Source organism: Populus nigra, chromosome 11 (genome assembly GCF_951802175.1).
Source record: "Populus nigra chromosome 11, ddPopNigr1.1, whole genome shotgun sequence".
Classification (NCBI taxonomy): domain Eukaryota; kingdom Viridiplantae; phylum Streptophyta; class Magnoliopsida; order Malpighiales; family Salicaceae; genus Populus; species Populus nigra.
Window position 1 is genome coordinate 12,040,743 of NC_084862.1, and position 19,790 is coordinate 12,060,532.

The following is a 19,790-nucleotide window of genomic DNA, read 5'->3' on the forward strand; positions in this document are numbered from 1 at the left end:
TATTTTAAAATATTTCTAAGTAAAATTTTTTATTTAAAAAATAACCGTTATAATATTTTCAAACTCTAAAACTTAAAAAATTTATAAAAAAATTTTGAGTTTATAATCATTTGATTCGTAGACTTTTAAAAAAAATTTATCATTTAAAAAATTAATTTTTAAAATCTTGAGAAATTACTTATAAAAAATTATTTGCATCGGTCTTAAAAAAAAGTTTAATCCTTGACAACAATATTATATCTTTAATAAAAATATCTTCAGCAAATAAATGTATTATAAAATTTATATTAATTTAAATTTTATATCAAGTTATGTAATTGTTATAATTTAATTTCATATATAAGTAAATAGCATTGGTTTATACTTTCATGTTAAACTAAGACTTAAGATTTCAAAGTGAATAACAAGGTGTTTAACTTAAGAAAACAATATTTAGGATATTGTTAAATTATTAAATTAAAAAGAAAATAAAAGATATTGTGTTTTTACTATATTTAAGATCTATTTATTTCAAATAAAATATTTTTTAGGTTTTCTAGTGTTTGTGTCCTAAAAATAATTTTTTATATTTGTCTCCCGTGATTTTAAATGAAACTTAGTTTATTTGCTGAAAAATATTTTCAGCTTGTGAAGTTCTGTAAAATATTTTATAAATATTATTATATTTATAATATCATCTAACCATTTCAACCATCACTTTTGTTTCTCCACCACCACCACTCTCTCCATCAACGCCTCTCTCACCACCACTTCCACCTTAATATCATCATTTCACCACCAACTTTTCCTTTATCACTACCACGACCATCTCCTTCACAATCACCATCATCACCACCGCTATTGAAAATATTTACATGTAAAATATTTCACGTAAAATTATTTTTCAAGCCAAATATTAAAAAAAATTTGCATGTCATATATTTTACAAAAAATACATTTTATGTAAAAAATATTTTAAGCAAAACAAATAGACCCTAAATCTTTAATGCTATCCACGGTATAAAAGCTATTGTTATAAAAACATGGAATAATTATAAAAAGTCTCTTATAAATTATAAATTGATTGTGTTTTCACTTTTATTTTTTAAAAAAAACTACACTTTGTATTTTAGATAAAATATTTTTTAAAACAAATAAATCAAAAAATGAAATTACCCTCATATATAATACATGACCCCCCCTCTTAAATTCACAATTTCTCTCTTCTAAATCATGAAATTTTGAACGCTAAACACTAGAAATTATTTAATCAATTCGGCTTATGTGCATATCTTGTATGGAATTCTTCCCTTGTCGCATTTAGAACTCAACAAAGTATATGACTCTCTTGTCTATAATTCAAGAACATTCACAAGATGTATTACACTTGTTTTCTTTAATCGAGAATTGAAAAGTTTTTGTACTGCATCTGGGTGTTAAAAATATAGGGTTTTTTTTTCATTACGATATAATGTTTTTTAATCTCAATTGAATAAAAAATGCGAGATACTTGTTTACTATTGAAAAGAGAGTCTTGAAACAGGAACCTTATAAAATTCAATTGTTGGTCGTTCAATCGAGTAAAATTCAAACTCTCATACACTAATTAACTATTATTTACCCTAATTAGGCATGTAATTAAATATCATGAAAAACCTCTAATTAGGCATGTAATTAAATATCATGTAATTAGGCATGTAATTAAAATATCATGTAATTTTAATCATCCCAATGTAAACCATGTAGGTTATAAAATGCCACATATAGTTGCTCATCATGACAAATTTACTTATATTGAAAGAAATTCTATAATTGATTATATGTTTTTCATAGACTTATTATTTATATGCAAACAAGACTTGAAGGGATTTCAAATTACAAATGACAAAGGGGATATAATTGCTGATGATGCCTCAATATTACATTATTTAATGTGTATGAAGGTGTTAATGAGATTCATCAATATATTGATGCTAATTTTTTTGGTGCTCCCTTAACAATGAAAATGCTCTTTATAAATCAATCAAGAATGATGTTCATAATAGGCAATTTTGTATCATATCTAACAAGCACGAGGTATACCTAATTATGTTTAATGTTTTGTGAAAACTTTAACATCTGTTTTATATTTTTTTCTTTAACTTTTAATATTTATTATTTGATTTCCTAAGTCTCCTAAAAGTTGTTTTAAAGATATTTTCTAAGACAACACACATGCATGCATTGTTTAAGGCATGTTTATGCCAACATGAAGAATAAAGGATATCATGGATTGGAAATGGAGATTGGATTTTTGGGTGCCATGAAAACTTATATGAATCTTCATTATAGCAACTATTTGAAAGATATTGAAGATGTGGACCAAGTATCTTTTAATTTGTTGAAAAAATTAAACCTAAGACATGGGTAAGACATTTGTTTGATGCAGAGGTTGAGAATGTAACTAACAATTTGGTCGAGTCATTTAATAATTAGGTTAAGAAGTATAGGAATTTGTCAATTGTATGTTACTAGAGAAAACTCATTTGAAACTAATATCTAGATTCCATTATAGATTTGCTCAGAATGTAAGTTGGGAAACAAATAGCACACGACACATTAGAAAATTACAGGATAAGTATGTTGAGAAGCCTAGAAATTTAAGAATGATACCATCAAATTCAAATGATTATCAAGCCCTCAAGAGCCAATCCATATTATGTGTTGATTTGGAGAAAATTTTTTTTTTCATGTAGGGAATGAATGATGATTGGAATTCCATGCATGTATGTAGTTTCTTGTATGCATAATAAGAGGATTGACATAAAAGATTTATATAATGGAGAAACTTTTTAGGAAAACAGACAAGGAGGTTGTTCACCAATTATCAGAAGTTGATTTAGATCTTAAAGAAAGGGATTTCATTGTTTTACCTCCAAACCTTAAAAGGAGTGTTAGAAGACTGATAAAAAATAGACGAAGAGAACTAGGAGAAGATCAACATTCCAATGTAAGAAAAAGAGGCAACCACAATTATGTTCAATATTTGTAAGCAATACGACCATAATTTAGAGATCTGCCAAAGAGATAATAGTGAACAAATTAAAGGATTGAATGATGATTAGAGAGCTGAAAGTGATAATTTCAAAAAGGAAAGAGCTGAGGTTGCTATGAAATCTAGTGGAAGAGTAATTGCTAGAGTGGGAAGAGGGGTTGCTAGAGGTGGAAGAGGGCCTAACAGAGGTGGAAGATTGGCTAACAGAGGTTCAAGAGGTGATAAAAATAGGATCGATTCATCCTCCACACACACACACGAACACATGTTGGTCCTTCACAATATTTAAGTTAGTCTAATTAGTTTATAAATTATGCAATTATTAAACAATGATTTTTGTTTTAAATTGTAGATTGGTGTTGATATTTTCCCTTCTTAATAGTTTATCCAAATACCATGCATTGAGATCAATTTGGCCATGAAATCACATGTGTTTGTTTTATGTGCTTGTTTTTTTGTTTGTTTTTAAAGCAATAAGAGCTTGAATATCATAGATTAATGTGGATGTAATGACATGCTTAAAATTTGGATATTTATTGCCTTGATGTGCATGCTTTTTCTATATAATATATTAATGTTTCTTGCATTTTGTAAAAAAAAGAATACATATGTTTCATTTGTTGAACACGAGAAAGATCATAGTTAGGAACAATAACATTACACATACTAAAATACCTATCAACAACAACTCAATACTTGTAAAGGTGGCATTTATATTGTGATTTTTGATCCAAATTGTTCCTATGTCATCTTTTATTTTCTTTAATTCATCTAGTATTCATGAAACATCATTAAAAACCTCATTCTTCTATCATAGTTAATTCATTTGCATTTATAGGTTTACACCAAATGGTTAAGGAAGAGGAAGCAATCTTGTTATAAACATGTTTTGATTGCATTTTTGTAATTAAATTGAATGTAGGTAATAATATTTTTTTAATTTATAGCATCGGTAAAATGGATGACAATTTCATTATTTTGAGGTTTTAGGGGTTTTTTAGTCATTAATTGAATATAATGAAAAACTTGTAAAAATTCATACATCTTTTTAACTTTTTTTTGATAAAAAGGTTGAGGATGTAAACTTCTATTTAACATATAAAACCTATGATGTAAAGTGTAATATCTCCAAATACAACAAGTAAGTGAAAACATCATCAAATTATAAAAGATTTTTTTTGTAATTATCTCTAAAAATATAATTTGTCTTTTTATTTTTTTTAGTTTTAGATATTTATATTTTGATTGTAAATTTTATTTTTTTTATTTTTTAATTTTGAAATATTAAGAGAGGAAAGAAAACTAACTATAAATGATAAGAAAAAAGTTATTAGTCGATTATATTCTCACGATTAAAAACACCAAACTTAATGTTGATAGGTTCATCTTGAAAATAAAGGTATTCATTTGATGGTTTTGATCTCTAATCATGCTAGTAATCACAATTCATAAATATTTTTTTTTATTCAGTTTGTTTTTTAGTTTTTAAATTCATTAGTGAGTGTTTTAGGAGTTTTAATGGATTTTTAAGTATTTTAATAAGATGTTTTTAGATAAAAAAATTGAAATTTAAGGTTCTTTGGGTCAAAATATCCCAAAAACTCAATTTTTTGACCATCTCTTAGGACTAGAATTTATTATAGTGAACATTACATTATTTATCTAGTATTTACCTAGATATACAATATATCATTTGTTTCCTAAAAATGCTTATTAATGTTTTTGATCTTGGTAGTGTAGGCCCATACTTGTATGGTCTCTCTTTGCCTCATATTCTATTTGTTTTTAATAAAATCTTTATATCTTAAAATAAAATTTTCTTTAAACAAATACTTATGATCATGTTTAAAAAATTATTCAATAATGATATTTATAAATGAGTTTAGAAATTGTTATGATTAGATTTAAAATTTGTTTTTTTCTTATATAGTTATATATGAAACTAATATCCATAATATTGTAAAACAGCATAAATATTTAATAAAAAATATATTTTATTATTAATTTTTTATATTGAATTAATTATTATTTTAATGTTTATTTAGATTTGCATAAAATTTTATTTCTTTGTTGAAAATCGACTTGCATATCATTATAAATTTTTATACGAAAAACCAGGCTTTTGATAAAAACATTTTTTCCACAAAAATAAAAATAAATAAATGAGTGAAAAAATGAAATTTTATCTAAAAAAATATATTTTTTCTTGTAAATTTTAAAAAATTAAATTGTCATGTATTTTTAGTTTAATTTATTTAAATTCGTATTCAAAACATAATGTTATTGATAAAAAAAATCATGAAATTATAAAATAAAATAAACAAATACATAAATAAGAAGAGATAATTTGATCTTTGTAAATATATTTTTTACTCTAAAATTTAAATCATTAATTTTTGTCTAGTATTTCTTTTTTTCTACAAAACTAAATAAAAATTAATTTTCAAAATTACCTCGTTATATCGTGCAAAAAAGAAACTTTATTTTCTAGATTAAATAAATGTTTCAATTTTTTTATAACAATAAAAATAATAATAATAGTATTCTAACATATTTCTTAAATGCAATCAAATTATTAAAAATAATATATTTATCAAAAAAATATTTCAACCCCAACTACCCCGCATTCTAATATTCCAATCCATATTTCCTATTTCTTACCAACTTTTAAAAACATTGGAGGACTGTTTAGAGACTGTCGAATTTTTTAAAGAACCAACTTAGTTTATAGCCATTAGTTTATCTTGACTCTTCGAGGAAAAAATAAAAATTCTCGAAAGTCAACTCCATATAAATATATAGTTTTTAAACATTAAAAGTAATAATATCTTTGAATTAGTTTTTTACATGGAGACTAAGTCCCTGCTTGAATATTGTTTTTTAATATTTTCTTGCAATCTTTTTTAAAATTCAAATCTTGGATATATAATAATACGCGGACCACATTCACATACCAATTAGCACAAATTTCCAAGAGAAAAATTATAAATTTCAAATGTACATGTGGGTTTATTTATTTATTTTTAGTAGGAAGAAGAGACCTCAATTTATTTAGGTATTAAAATTTAAAATATTTTATTCTTATTCTCATAGTGCCTTATATAGGTTTAAAATAATTGTGAAAAATATAAATTTAAAATGTACATGTGGGTTTATTTATTTATTTTTAGTAGGAAGAAGAGACCTCAATTTATTTTGGTATTAAAATTTAAAATATTTTATTCTTATTCTCATAGTGCCTTTTATAGGTTTAAAATAATTGTTTGCCCCATATATATATATATATATATATATATAGCTAGTTGACCAAATAATGAAAAAATTAGAAGAAAACATGTCAGATAACTTGTAAGAAATGGGAAAATGACCAAATAATGTAAGCATGGAAATATATAACAAAGATAATAAAAGTGTGTAGTTGCTGAAGAATGGTTCATCATTTGAGACAAAATAAAATGATAAAAACGGAGAAGAAGATAGCCATTGTAGACTTGGGTTCCTTGTAGAGATAGGGAATAATGCAGACTACTTCAATGAACGATTCACCATTAATATACTTGTTTCCCATTAAATATTTCGTCATTGTCACCTACCAACTCTCATATTTTCACCGATTTCTTTAATGCAGTTGTGTGGCGAGGCATTATCAGCGCCCATTCCTGGTTAACTTATATTATGTTGAAGAAAATATGGGCACAGGATGGATATTCTCAAATGTTTTGAATCTTTTCTGCGTAGCTAACGAAGTGTTTCGTCAATGGCTTTCGTTACAGATATGAACAATAAAGCAAACATTGAAGACTTGGGCAAAGTCGTCGTCAGCCTCAACTAGAGCTAACATAACATAGACTATTTCAATGACTCCAGTCAATAAATAGCCTTGCATCGATCCATGCAAGATATCTCACCCCTCACCAAAGAAGAGAAAAATCAGTGTAGGATCTAATGAAAGGACTCAAGTTCGTAATGGATAATTATTTTCTTTGAGTCCTTCCATTAGATTCCGCAATGATTTTTGATAGTACCTCCTTCTATGCATCAGTTTTGGTTCTCAATCTCTGGTGATTTTTTATATCTGTGTTTTGCAGATTTATCTTTTATTTTATTTCGCTTTTATTAGACGTTGTTATGCTTTCTGCTTCTCAGAAAGAAAAAGGAGTTTCTTTTCTTAGAGTTCAGAAGGAATAACGTTAAGCATTGGACTACACTCCCTTTTTCTTAAATGATCTCCTCTTTACTGGGGTGAGTCTGATTTAAACTCAATTTATTTCTTGTTCACACAATTTACAGAAGAAAGCATAGAAAGTTAAACTTTGAGGGCCATGAAGAGCGCATGCCATCCAGAAATAGAAAATACAGGGAAAAAAAGGAGGAAAGAACTAAGGCCAAGCGACTAAATCTGTGATGCTACATGACTCCATGAGATAGCTTTGCTCGTTGAGCAATCAGCCACATGATTGGCTCATCTCAAAACGAGCACAAACTTCATATCAGCAGAACAAGCACTAAGATTGAGCAGCAGTTAGCATTAAACCCGGTAGGAACTAGTTCCACTCTCTAAATTTTTCCTAGTCTGTTTATCTATTTTTATTTTAGTTTCTGTTAAATGAAAGTCAGACCAAGTGATTTGACAGTGCCGGGTGGAAGAGCTGTCGCTCAACAGATAAAAGTTGCTCTAGGAAGAACAGATTGATCTTCCCTTCGGCACAGCGACATGGGAACGTAAAACGAAAAGAGAGGGATTGGCTCTCGCTTTCGGCATAGCAGGCCCTTGGCGGAGTCCCATAATGAAAGCTCGAACCTGAGATACAAGCTTGTATATATCAGTAGGCACTCTCCTAATTGTTGTCCGCCATAATTGCTTCTGAAGATTGTTAATAACATTCTTATCCTGTCAACGTTGTTCAAATTCCAGGACTCAACAGTACTCTTGGCATATCTTTGGCTCGCATCGATTATGCACTATATGGTGGCCTAAACCCACTCCACACTCACCCACATGCCACGGAAATCCTTTTCGTCCTGGAAGGAAGTCTTTATGTTGGTTTTGTCACATCCAACCCGGAGAATCACCTGATCACGAAAGTCTTAAACCCTGGAGATGTTTTTGTTTTCCCAGTTGGACTCATTCACTTCCAATTCAATGTGGGAAAAACCAAAGCAGTTGCGTTTGCCGGTTTAAGCAGTTAAAATCTTGGTGTAATTACCATTGCAAACGCAGTCTTTGGATCACAACAGCCAATTAATCCTGATGTTCTCACCAAGGCCTTCCAAGTGGACAAGAGTGTTGTGAACTATCTTCAAAAGCAATTTTTGTTGAAAATAAAGTTAAACTAAGATTTCTTGCATTCAGAGCCATCCGGACTTCCAGATTTAGTCGGCGGCGTAATTAATTTCCTAGTTAGAATAAATTTCTTATTCAGTTCAATTTCTTATTTTTCTAGGAATTTAAACCTATAAATAGACTTGTAATTAGAGTTACAAAAACCAGAGGATAGCAGAGACAAATTCAGAGAAATTATTTTAATAAAGTATACCTTCATTTCAATTTCTTTTTGTTCTTTAGTTTTGCACTTCGCCATTACTATCCAGAATAAGTTTCAACACTAATCTTCTTTCTACAAGTGGTATAGACCATAGAGCAACCAGATTTGATTATTTGTGGCTAAATTTGATAGTATATATGTAATGGCCAACTCAAATTCCTCCCTTCAAGGTCCTTGTTTGACAAAGAACAATTATAAAATATGAAGTGTCCAGGCAAAAGCTTGGTTAGGAGCTTAAGATGTATGAGAGATAGTTAAAATAGGTTTTGATGAATTTGCTGAACGAGTTGTGTTGACACCTATCCAAAAGAAAGCTATGCAAAAGGCATAAAAAAAGTATCAACAAGCACTGACAATGATTCATCATTGTTTATATTGAAAGAAATATGTGTAGTAGAAAATATCCTGAGATCAATGCCTAAAATGTTCAACTCTATAGTAATCTCAATACAGGAATCTCAATGTTGGGAGAATGTGACCATTGAGTTAACCATGGGAACCTACAAGCTCTAAGTTTTCTCTACAAGAGAAACATGACATCCCAGGATCCAGCCAAGGGTACAAAGGTCGTGGGCAAGGCAGAGAAAGAGAAGAAAGAGACAGATTTGGAAAAGGAAGTCGAAATTGTCTTAATATATCATCCCGTAGACCGGATGGAGCCAAATGGAGCCAAATGGATTGTCGGATCCTCAAGTAGTAGCAATTTGAGACTTAAGTTTGACAAATAAAAAATTAAGTGTTATAATGGTTAAAAAAACAGGTCATTGTGCTAGGGATTACTGAAATCCAACTAAAGAGGCTGAATAGAATGCCAATTTTGAAATAGAAGAGTAGCAAGAAGCCATCCTATTACTAATTTATTATGAGCAATTGAAGACCAAAGAAAACATGTGGTATTTTGATAATTGAGCCTACAACTATATGTGTGGAGATAAAAACAAATTCATGGAATTTAATGAAATATTTATAGATTATTCAAAGGTTTTCATTAAAAGAAAAGGTATGATTCTGATTCGAATAGAAGATGGTTGTCATCAATTTATTGATAATGTTTATTATATTTCAACTGTGAAAAACAATATATTGAGTTCAAGATGACTCCATTGTTTATTATTACAATGACTCCAGTCTATATATAAATATAGCCTTGCATGCATCCATGCAAGATATCTCACCCCTCACCAAAGAAAAATCGTTGCAGTATCTGTTGGAGGGGCTCAAGTTCGTACTAGTTTTTGTCCTCTTGGCTTTGGTCCACTTCACTTGCCTTTAGGCCTCTGACCTTAGTCCTCTTCGGGACTTATGCGTAGCCATCAATGAAACCGATGGTGGTATATGCTTTTAAAGAGTTTGTTTTATTTCGTTAACAGTCGCATGAAAAATCACACCAGAATTATAGCAATATTAGTCCTTGAGGGAAATGTCATGCGCCCTGGATATACTTAATATGCCTTTATTTTCTGATACTTTCATTCTCTGTTACTGATTTCTTAATGAAATCTCATCCTCATGCTGTGTTCGTGAATGGGAAATTCTGCAAGGACCCAAAGCTTGTCACTGAAATGGATTTCTTCTTTCCTGGACTCAACATTCCACGAAACACTTCCAATCCAGTTGGGTCAAATGTCACTCGATCTACTCAATGTCGATGAAATTCCAGGACTCAACACTCTCGGCATATCCTTTATTCGCATTGATTATGCACCGTATGGCGGCCTATGCCCACCCGACACTCACTTTCAACTCAATGTGGGAAAAACCAACGCAGTTGCCTTTGCAAGTTTAAACAGTCAGAACCCTGGTGTAATTACAATTGCAAATGCAGTCTTTGGATCAGATCCACCCATTAATCCTGATGTTCTCGCTCCAATTGGACGAGAAGGGAGTGAACTATCTTCAGAACCAATACTAGTGGGACAACAATCAGAAGAACACGTTCATGGAGCCGACGTTAAGGTGTAGCGCTGCCATTTCAGGTTATGTTTGGCATGTTCCCGTCGTTATTACCTTTATCATAGTTATTAACCTAAATGAAGAGGATGGTGCGCACTTGTCTTTATGCTCGGTTTGGTAATACATAAAAGTTGTTTTTTTAAGAATTTATCTTCTTCTCCCTCCTTTTGTTTTCCTCTCAAGGAGACAACATTGTCTGGATCATTTTCAACAACAACAACAATAATTACCAAGCTTTGGATAGTGTTATGGATTGGTTGTCTTACCTTAAAATAATAAATTAAATGTTAGTAGATTGAAAATTTATTATTCTAGTAATCCATAGAGGTTTATTTACAGATAGAATTGAAATTGTATTAATTTGTGCTGAATAATCGTAGATTTTTATTGTAGCAAAACTAAATTTGGATAATACATTTTAGAAAAGAATGGTTGCCATCTAAGTTCGTTGATACCAAGATCTTCTTTGTTGGACGATGAATATTAATATCTAGGCTATTAATATTTCTACTAGATTGAGTTGTACAAGGAAGAATTCTGTTCAAAATCGTTGCCAGCTTTTTTCAACAAAAGATTTGCCTTTACTTCTCTCTTATCTGAATTAGTCCTAACTCACTCGCTCACCCCCCATTGCAACAATTACAATAGTCTTTTCATGCCAAAGATAACCGCAATCGTTGGCAAGGATTCAAATCTTCTCAGAGGGTGCATAAAATCCTATCTCAGAAGTCTCTGTAAGAATTGAACAGACATATAAAGGCACCCAGATAGGATTCAAGTATGAACTTGATAGGTTCATGTCTTTTCCCTTCCGCGCTCCTCTAGTTCCATCAAGTGGAAGGGCCGCCGCACAACAGATGCTCAACAGGTAAAAGTTACACTAGGGAACAGGAAGGTTTGGCACAGCGAGGGAGAAGGATTATAACGGTATGACTTGATCAAAACACTTGATATTTTATTTATTGTTGAAAACGAGTGCCTTGAGGTGTCTTGGAGGATACAAGCACTAAACCAGGTACCAGCTTCACTAATTTCAGAAATAAAGGTATTTCGCAAACAGGAAATTTAAAATAAACAACCAAAGAATTGATGATAATCTCTTGATCTTCAACTATTGGACATAAATTATCCAGGCACCAAACAACAATACAAACCATCCATCATGCATAGGCCACGCCATTCCATTATACAACCTGACCAACTAGCAGCTTGCGGATCTGCAATAAGAAGCCATGACAGCATTAGGGTAACAAATTCAACAATACTTAGCAAAGCTGCAATGTCATGCATGTTATACAAATGAGTAGCTAAACAACATACGCAATCACAAAGCTTTCCTGAGATGTCAAGTTACACTGATGCAGGCCATTCGATATGGCCTTTCCAAGGTAGCACTAAAATTTTCAGCAATTTGCAGACAAAAAAAGGTCATATAATGGGAAAAATACTGATATAACTTCTCACAGAACTCTGTTTGCAATAGCATGTATGGAAATAAGAATGAGGGAGGTTTTGTTAAAGAATCTCTAATTCTTAAAGAGATACCTGCATAAAACTGATAAAGAAAGTTGAGAAAAAAAGGAAAATCATAAGAAGTTAGTCAGACTAGTGAACAACTTAGACCCATAAATTATACTAAATAATTACGTCTTTAAAGGAACTTCCACCTCTTACACAGAACTCATACTAGAGGATTAGAAAAGGAAGTTTAAAGTCAAATAGCAGATGCCCGTGCTGCAAGTTTCATCTAAAAATCATTTCTGCACTCTTTCTTCAGTAAAAAATAACCTGCTAGCATTTCAGATCCAAGCAAACTGTCCTTATCCTCTTTGCAGGACTATTGATTGATGGCCAAAAAAGAAAAAAGTAAGAAAAGTGATGCAGGTGGAAGCTAAAGACAGTAATAAACAAAAAAAAACATGGGAATTTTAATGAGCGAAAGGGGTTGCACATGTGAATCCCAAGCTCGCAAGTTTTATTTTCTCTAGAATAACAATCCTCAAGTCCACTTTAAGAGTTTTACAAAGCCTTAAATAGACCAGAAATCCTATCTCAACTATGAAACAAAATAAAAATCCACAATTACAAAGAAAAAAAGCACGAAATCCAAAAATAACAAGGAAATCACAAAAACTACTAAAACTGAGGCCCCGAGGTGAGATTTTAAGCTGTTATTCTGATTTGACACAACCAGACCACCTCTTGGGCTTAGATTTGTCGCACTGGTCCATAAATGTATCTGCTAGGCCATCCATGTAATTTATTTAGGGTAGATCCTCATCTAGCTATGATAAACCTGCACTTAACTACTTAGAATCATCTGTTATCGCAAGTCCAACTACATCATTCTCCCTAGGTTGGAGGGAATTCATCCTCAAGTTTTGTTTCTCCTCTAAATAAGAAGTCAAGTGCTACATTAAAGACATGAGAAGTTTTCAGAGGATGAGGAAGATGAATCTTTAGGCATTATCATTTATCTTTTACAACACCTCATAATGACCTATCTTCCTTTCCTTAGGCTTGTTATTCTCACACTAGAAACCTGTCACGTGTAAGGATTGCTCATACCAAATCACCAACTTCAAACACTACTCTCTTATGATGAGTATTAGCAAGGGCCTTATACATGGCATTGTTGTCACTAATTGTCTGCTTGACCTACTGTGAATGCCAAATAAGTAATCTACCATGTTAGTAGCTTGGATGCTCATACATCCGATGCGAGGTATGTGAATTAACTCGAGTACTCCAGAAGGATTCTACGTATAGACAATCTTAAAGGGACTTAGTTAGGTGGTCTGATTTCAAGATCTATTATAAGCAAACTTCACCTATGACAATGTCTTATCTCACTGTTTTAGCTTATCTCTAACCAAGCTTCACAGTAAGTTGTCGAGACTACTATTAACTACCTACTAGTTAATTATGTGATCTACCTTTGAATGTCTTCGATAGCGAGCTTCTGGATGTTCCCTTGTCAATGAGGGAGCTCCCCATCCCCTTCTTGGCCACACTCTGCTCCACGACCTTTTCCCACCATGGTTTGTTAGCGCACACAACAAATAAATTCTCTTCTATGGGATTGCAACACACAACAAATAAACCTAGGATTGTTGGGCTTTGATATCAACTGATACAGGCAGAAGCTAAAAACAACAACAAACAAAGAAAGAACACGAGAATTTTAATAAGCAAAATGAGCTGCAAATGTGAGCCCCAAGTTTAGAGGTTTTATTTTCTCTATAATATCAATCCTCAAGCCCTCTCTTTAGGAGGTTTACGAAGCCTTAAATAGGTCAAAAACCCAACCTCACCTAGGAACAAAATAAAAATCCAAAATTATAAAGGAAAGAAGCATGAAATCTAAAAATAACAAGGAAAATCACACAGAAACTATCAAAACCAGAGCTCTAGGGCGAGATTTGTAAAATCTAAATATTCGATGACCAAAGTAGCGATTCCAACTGTCAAATCAAAAGTTATAGCCTTTTTTAGTCATTATTTTGGTCTGGCGCAACCAGACCTCCTCTTGGGCTTGGATCTGTTTCTCTAATCTATAAATATATTTGTCAGGCCATCTATGTAATATGTTTGGGACAAATCCTTATCTAGTTGTGGCAAACTTGCACCTGACTGCTTAGAATCACTTATTATAGCACGCCTAACTACATTAGAAAGCCCCCATCCTCTTCACATTATCCCATGTGTTTCAACCAAAACTAAAATTTATTCAAGTTGGGACTAAACGTCTTTTTGAAGATTAGTTATAAATTTCAATGTGCTAAAACAATAATAAGAAAAAATACTCAATTAGAATGAGTTAACAAAAATCTAAGAACTAACATTATTCTTACTCTTAATGATTATTTAGTGTAGTGGTGATTTAGAAGATGTATATCCACCAACAAGATCACCAAACAACACAAACACAGTAAATTTTTTAATTCAATAATAATACCTTAAAGTTGATGTCCGCGGAGGGTGTAATAAAATAAGAAGTCCTAATGAAAATAGAAAACATAGGGAAACTAAAATATTAAAATTAGACCCTGTGTTTCTTTCTAAAATAAACAGCCTAAAAAATCTAAAATGTTGTTCCACTTTTTGTAGGCTACCTCACAACCCCTTTTTTCAAAATAATAATAATTGGGCACTTCATAATCATTCATGATTGTTCCTTTTCTAAGAACAAATTCAATTCTCTTTCATTCATTCTATTGATATGAGTATCCTATTAAGGAATTAGAGTGTATGGAGAGGTTAGGAAAAAAATAGTAACATCAATAACGATAATTTATTGAACATACCTCAGGAAGTTTTTTACGAAATACAACGTCCAACCGCGCATCAAGAGAATTTTCAAACACAATCTTCCCATCTCGAGATGCCAACACCACACCTCCAGAGCTTCACAACAAAAGAGTGACTTTTTAAGATAAGTCATTTGAAACCTTACACTCATTGGTTACATATTACGCAATTTGGAAACCCTAAGTTATATGATACAATTAGCAACGTGAATTATGCAACTAGAAAATTTTGGAAATCAACAGCGGGTATAAATTTACTATGGCGACCACAATAAGAACAAACTACAACACACACTTGATAAGACCCACAGAAGCCCCACACAAACAGCTATTGATTAATGAATAAGTATATGCACTCAGGTTAGTTTCTTGGATTTTCATGAACAATTTACCAGAAAGGACCATGAGCATTATGATGGCTAGGAGCAGGTGGAAGATAGACATCGTGGTCTACAATGACTTCTGGGGGATAAACATTTGCTTTCTCAGCATATTCTTCCTTTGCTGAATGCAGGACAGACTCCACCAAATGATGGTCATCTTTCCGGCAACGTAGCAAGACAGCAGGCTCCTTCAATCTGAGTAAACTCTGGAAAAAAAAAATGAAGAAAGAATATCCAGATTATGAGCACAATACTTTATTCATATATATAACACCGCATTCCTGTTAAATATGAAATCATAATGGTCATTTCTGAGCATTCCCTGGTAATACAATTTTTCATTTCTTCATCTAATTTACAAACAACCAATCATCCCCTAAAATGTATCTGCAAGTTAAAAAGTTTCATCAGATGATTCCCTCAAAGCTCAAGCCATCATCAGAGTGTTAGTAGATTAAAATTCACTTCATTTTATCAAAAAAAAAACAAAAATGCTCAGTAGGGAACATCAAGTGCATGTATCTAACAACTGAAATGTAGGCATCATGTGCATGTATCAAGAGTTTATACAGATACAGACGAACACAAGTGAAAAAGCCCCATCAACCACAACTTCATGAACTACACGTGGCAAAGCAATTCCACAATTTTCTTCAAGTTAAAAGCAACTGAAAAGCAAATGGGCATGCTGGTTATTCAATACTGACCTGAACAATGAGATCTTTGAGAAGATGCTTGTACCGATGGTGATGTTGGCTGACATTCAGAAGATCCGTTCCCGCTACATCTTTCATGGAATTAACCACATCATCTTGAGCTTGAAGCACTTTGATCCGAGAAGCATTAAGCTGCATCGAATACTCACTGCCCATAAAAACCAACAAAACAAACGTCACTTCATCACAACCACTCCTGATCAGAACTGAGTAAAATAATCCCATTCTCTACCTACACAAATCAACGTAAAATTATTTCAAAATCCAATCCTGATCTCCTTTCAATAAAATCAAACTAGTAATCTATCCTATCCTACACAGTTTCAAACCGGACCATATTTTTATAATTTCCCTGCATAAATAAATAAATAAATAAAGTGCTTGAAACATAACAAAACAAAAATAATAAGATTCAATTTCAACACTAACAAATTCCATGATTAGCATCACTTCACTTAACTGTTCACAAGATAACAACTACAAGCAATCAAATTTAACAGCACAACACAGCCCCACCAATCAATAAACAACATAATTACCAAAAAGTTAACCAATAAAAAATGGGAGAGAATTACATCTTCTTACGAACTTGAACTTGCTTCTCTTTACGCTCATACTCTTGCCTGATCTTCTTCTTCTCAGCCTCAACCAGTTGTAACTTCTCAATATTGAATTCCTTGAAGAAAACATTTTCTCAATAAGATCAAAACTGAAAAACCCATCAAGCAATTCAGCAAAAACAAGCAAAGAGGGAAGAATTACTTCTTCAGCAGAAACTAAGATCTCGTTGGCCTTTTCCTCTGCTTCTTGGCGGATGAATCGGACCATCTGCTGGATCTGCTTGGAGACATCTGCGTCGTTCATTTCGGATGACTTTGGTGGAAAAATCACACGAGAAGAGAAGATCCAAATGGTTTGGACAGCTTTGCGATTCAATAATTTCTACCAGAAGAAGATGCAAGAGCGTGTGTGTGTCTATATATATTATATATATATATATATATATATATATATATATATATATATAACGGATGATATACTTGTACTACTAGACAGCACGTTAGGCTGGTCAGTGATTATTCACGTTTTCACGAAGCAGTCCCCTTGTATATTTTTTTTCAATTTATTATTTATTTATTTATTTATGTATGCATGTTTACAATTTTTCTCTCTGTTTGGAAGGTAACAGGAGTATATAGTACAAAGTTATTAAATTAGCGAAGTTCAAGCACTAACAAAGGTTGGGTGGATAAATTTAAAAATGGCTTTGATTTAATATTATTTCAAGTTATATTATTTTGAGAACAAAAAATAATTATAATAATCTCATTTGGAATTTTATAAAAATAATCGAGATAATCAATTGCCCTATCAAATCAACTAAATTTTATTAAATCCACTTTCACCTTATTTAATATTAAATTAGATCATTAGCCTGCACCATACCATGAGTCAAATTATCAACGTGTTTTATAATAAAAAAAAATAATCATGGATTTAAAACATAATATATATTACATGATATTTTTTTAATATTAATATGGTGATATATTTGATAAATATTATTTTTTAAAAATATTAAGCTAGTAATATATTAGATCGATTTGAGTTAACCTATCAAATCCGTGATCTAAGTTATAAGATCATAATAAACTTATAAAAAATAAATCTAAATAAATTATGAAGGTCAATTCCTAATTAACTTAATGTTCAAGAATGAAATTGAAAAAAAAACATCAAATTAAAAAATGAACAATAAAAACTATTTGAGCCAACCTTGATCATAAGATTAGAAAAAACTCCATAGAAAAAAAAATCATGAAACTCAATTTTCAACTAATCTAATGTTGAAGGATAAAATAAATAAAAAAAATAAAAAAACAACTCAAGTCAACTCGGGCTAACTTGTTAAGCTCGTGATATCGATCATGAGAATATGATGACCTTATAAAAAGAAAATAAAAAATAATATAAAACTCTATTTCCAACACATCCACTATTAAAAATTAAAATTGAGTAAAAAAATTAAAGTCATGAGATCAAGATAACTCTATATAAAGTAAATTGAAAAAAAATCTAATATTGAAGGATGAAATTGAAGAAAAAATAAATAAAAAGGAAGAAGATTGAGTTGTTGGAGGGTGAAATTGAAAGAAAAATTCAATTACAAAAGGATTTAAAAAAATAAATTGAGTCAACCCGAGTTAACCTACCAAAATCATCAAGATAACTCCATATAAAGTAAATTGAAAAAAAAAATACAAAATTCAATTAAAAAAACAAAAATCAATAGAGTCAACTCAAGGATTAACCTGCTAAAATTTAGGTCATGAGATTATGATAACTTTATAGAAAGAAAATAAAAAAAATTATGAAACTCAATTTCTAACCAACTTAATATTGAAGGATGAAATTAAAAAAAAAATTAATTAGAAAAGGCAGTAAAAGAAAAGAAAATTTAAACCTGCGACTTGATTCATGAGACTGAAACAAATTCATATACCAAATCGAAAAAATTTGTAAAGCTCACTTTCAACGGATCCAATATTAACAATTGAAATAGAAGGATAAAAAAATTAAATTCATGAGATTGTAATATAACCCAACAAAAAGAAATCAGAAAAGATTATAAAGCATAATTAAAAAAAAACTAATATTAAAAAATAAAATTAAAAAAAATCTAAAAAAACATAAAATACTATTATATCAAATAATATTTTACGAGTATAACTATAATGATTTAACATATCTTTAGTATTTTGTTAATTTCTTGCGAGCAAAGCCTTATAGGAACACACACTTCACTCATTTAAATTGGATTAAAGAATGGATTTAAATTGAGATTAAGTTTAGGATATTTTGTACATGTATTGCGGTTGGATAAAAAAACATTTATACAAAAATAAAAATAAAAATATGTCATGAGCATGTTTTCTAGGATAAAAAAAAGTTTTAATTTAAATCTCAAAAGCTGATGCATGCATTTACTAAAATAAATATTTTTTTAAAAAATAATTAAAAAAGAATCATGAAAGGCTATAACAAAGAGCAATAGCTAATATTATATAAAAAAGGTGAACTATATTTTAAAAAATAATTCTGTAAATATATTGTAAATCAATTAATTTAAATGAATTTAATTTAAAACATAAAAAAATCAAAGACCCTTATAAAGAGAGCCCAGTCGACTGGGGTGATTATTTTTTCATTTTCTTTTTCTCTAACTTTGTGACTTCTTCTACTTATATTATTTTGAAATGTGTGGCGATGCATGGGGTGATTAAAATTTGACTGTCTCATTGTATGCAAACGAATAAGTTTTTCACCATATTATTATGTTTGTGTTAATTGATAATGATGCAGCCCAGATCGGGGTAGCATGCAGCAGCCCCTGGCAGAGCCTTTTCGGCCCAGACTGGGGTTATCTGCAACAGCTAGGCTGGGTCTGGCTAGCTAGAAAGGGGTTGCTGCCATCTTGACAGCCTGATCTAGACTGTCACCTTAGCAGCAGTTGAGCTAGACTCTCTCTCTCTCTCTCCCCCTCCCCCTCCCCCCTTTTCACCCTTTCTTGTTTGCGCATGTTTTAAAATATTTTCCTCTAGAAGCAGGCACCATCCATCACAGCATACCACCTTCTCTCATTAATAAACAATCTCTTATTAACTTTTTAGGCTAACCTTTCCAATCTATATCTAACTTTGCACCAACTTTCTTTGCCTTTCCTGGCCTGCCACTCTTACCGATAATGATTTACTTTCAAGCATCAATCTATCCACGTAAGTCTGGCATGCCAATCAAGTAGTCAACTTTATAGAAAACCAGATATTCCCCATCAACTTTATAATCTTCCTATAAGAAAAGCTATGTTC

General features: G+C 31.1%; 1 protein-coding gene and 1 pseudogene across 2 annotated transcripts; one reads left to right on the forward strand and one right to left on the reverse strand.

Annotated features, from left to right (window-relative positions):
• The first annotated feature begins 9,092 nt into the window (after positions 1-9,092).
• LOC133668102 (germin-like protein subfamily 1 member 20) lies at positions 9,093-10,471 on the forward strand (annotated as a pseudogene).
• A 975-nt stretch (positions 10,472-11,446) lies between these two features.
• On the reverse strand, positions 11,447-16,915 carry LOC133706247 (V-type proton ATPase subunit E-like). 2 transcript variants are annotated; one of them, XM_062131740.1, is made up of 7 exons: positions 16,684-16,915; positions 16,497-16,597; positions 15,913-16,069; positions 15,215-15,411; positions 14,820-14,919; positions 13,449-13,539; positions 11,447-11,729 (listed from the first exon to the last, which is right to left on the reverse strand). In XM_062131740.1, the coding sequence occupies exons 1-7, from the start codon at positions 16,783-16,785 to the stop codon at positions 11,638-11,640; spliced, it is 840 nt and encodes a 279-aa protein (XP_061987724.1). In that variant the 5' UTR covers positions 16,786-16,915; the 3' UTR covers positions 11,447-11,637. The 2 variants fall into 2 exon arrangements, with proteins under 2 accessions (XP_061987724.1, XP_061987725.1); XM_062131741.1 differs by lacking the exon at positions 13,449-13,539 and having other exon boundaries at positions 16,684-16,911.
• Positions 16,916-19,790: the final 2,875 nt, after the last annotated feature.

Coding starts and splice junctions, on each gene's coding strand:
- LOC133706247 (XM_062131740.1), bottom strand. CDS start 16,785: ATGAACGACGCAGATGTCTCCAAGCAGATCCAGCAGATGGTCCGATTC. Junction 16,598..16,683: donor TCTTAGTTTCTGCTGAAGAA/GTAATTCTTCCC, acceptor GTTTTCTTCAAG/GAATTCAATATTGAGAAGTT. Junction 11,730..13,448: donor GCTATCGAAGACATTCAAAG/GTAGATCACATA, acceptor TTCTTATTGCAG/ATCCGCAAGCTGCTAGTTGG.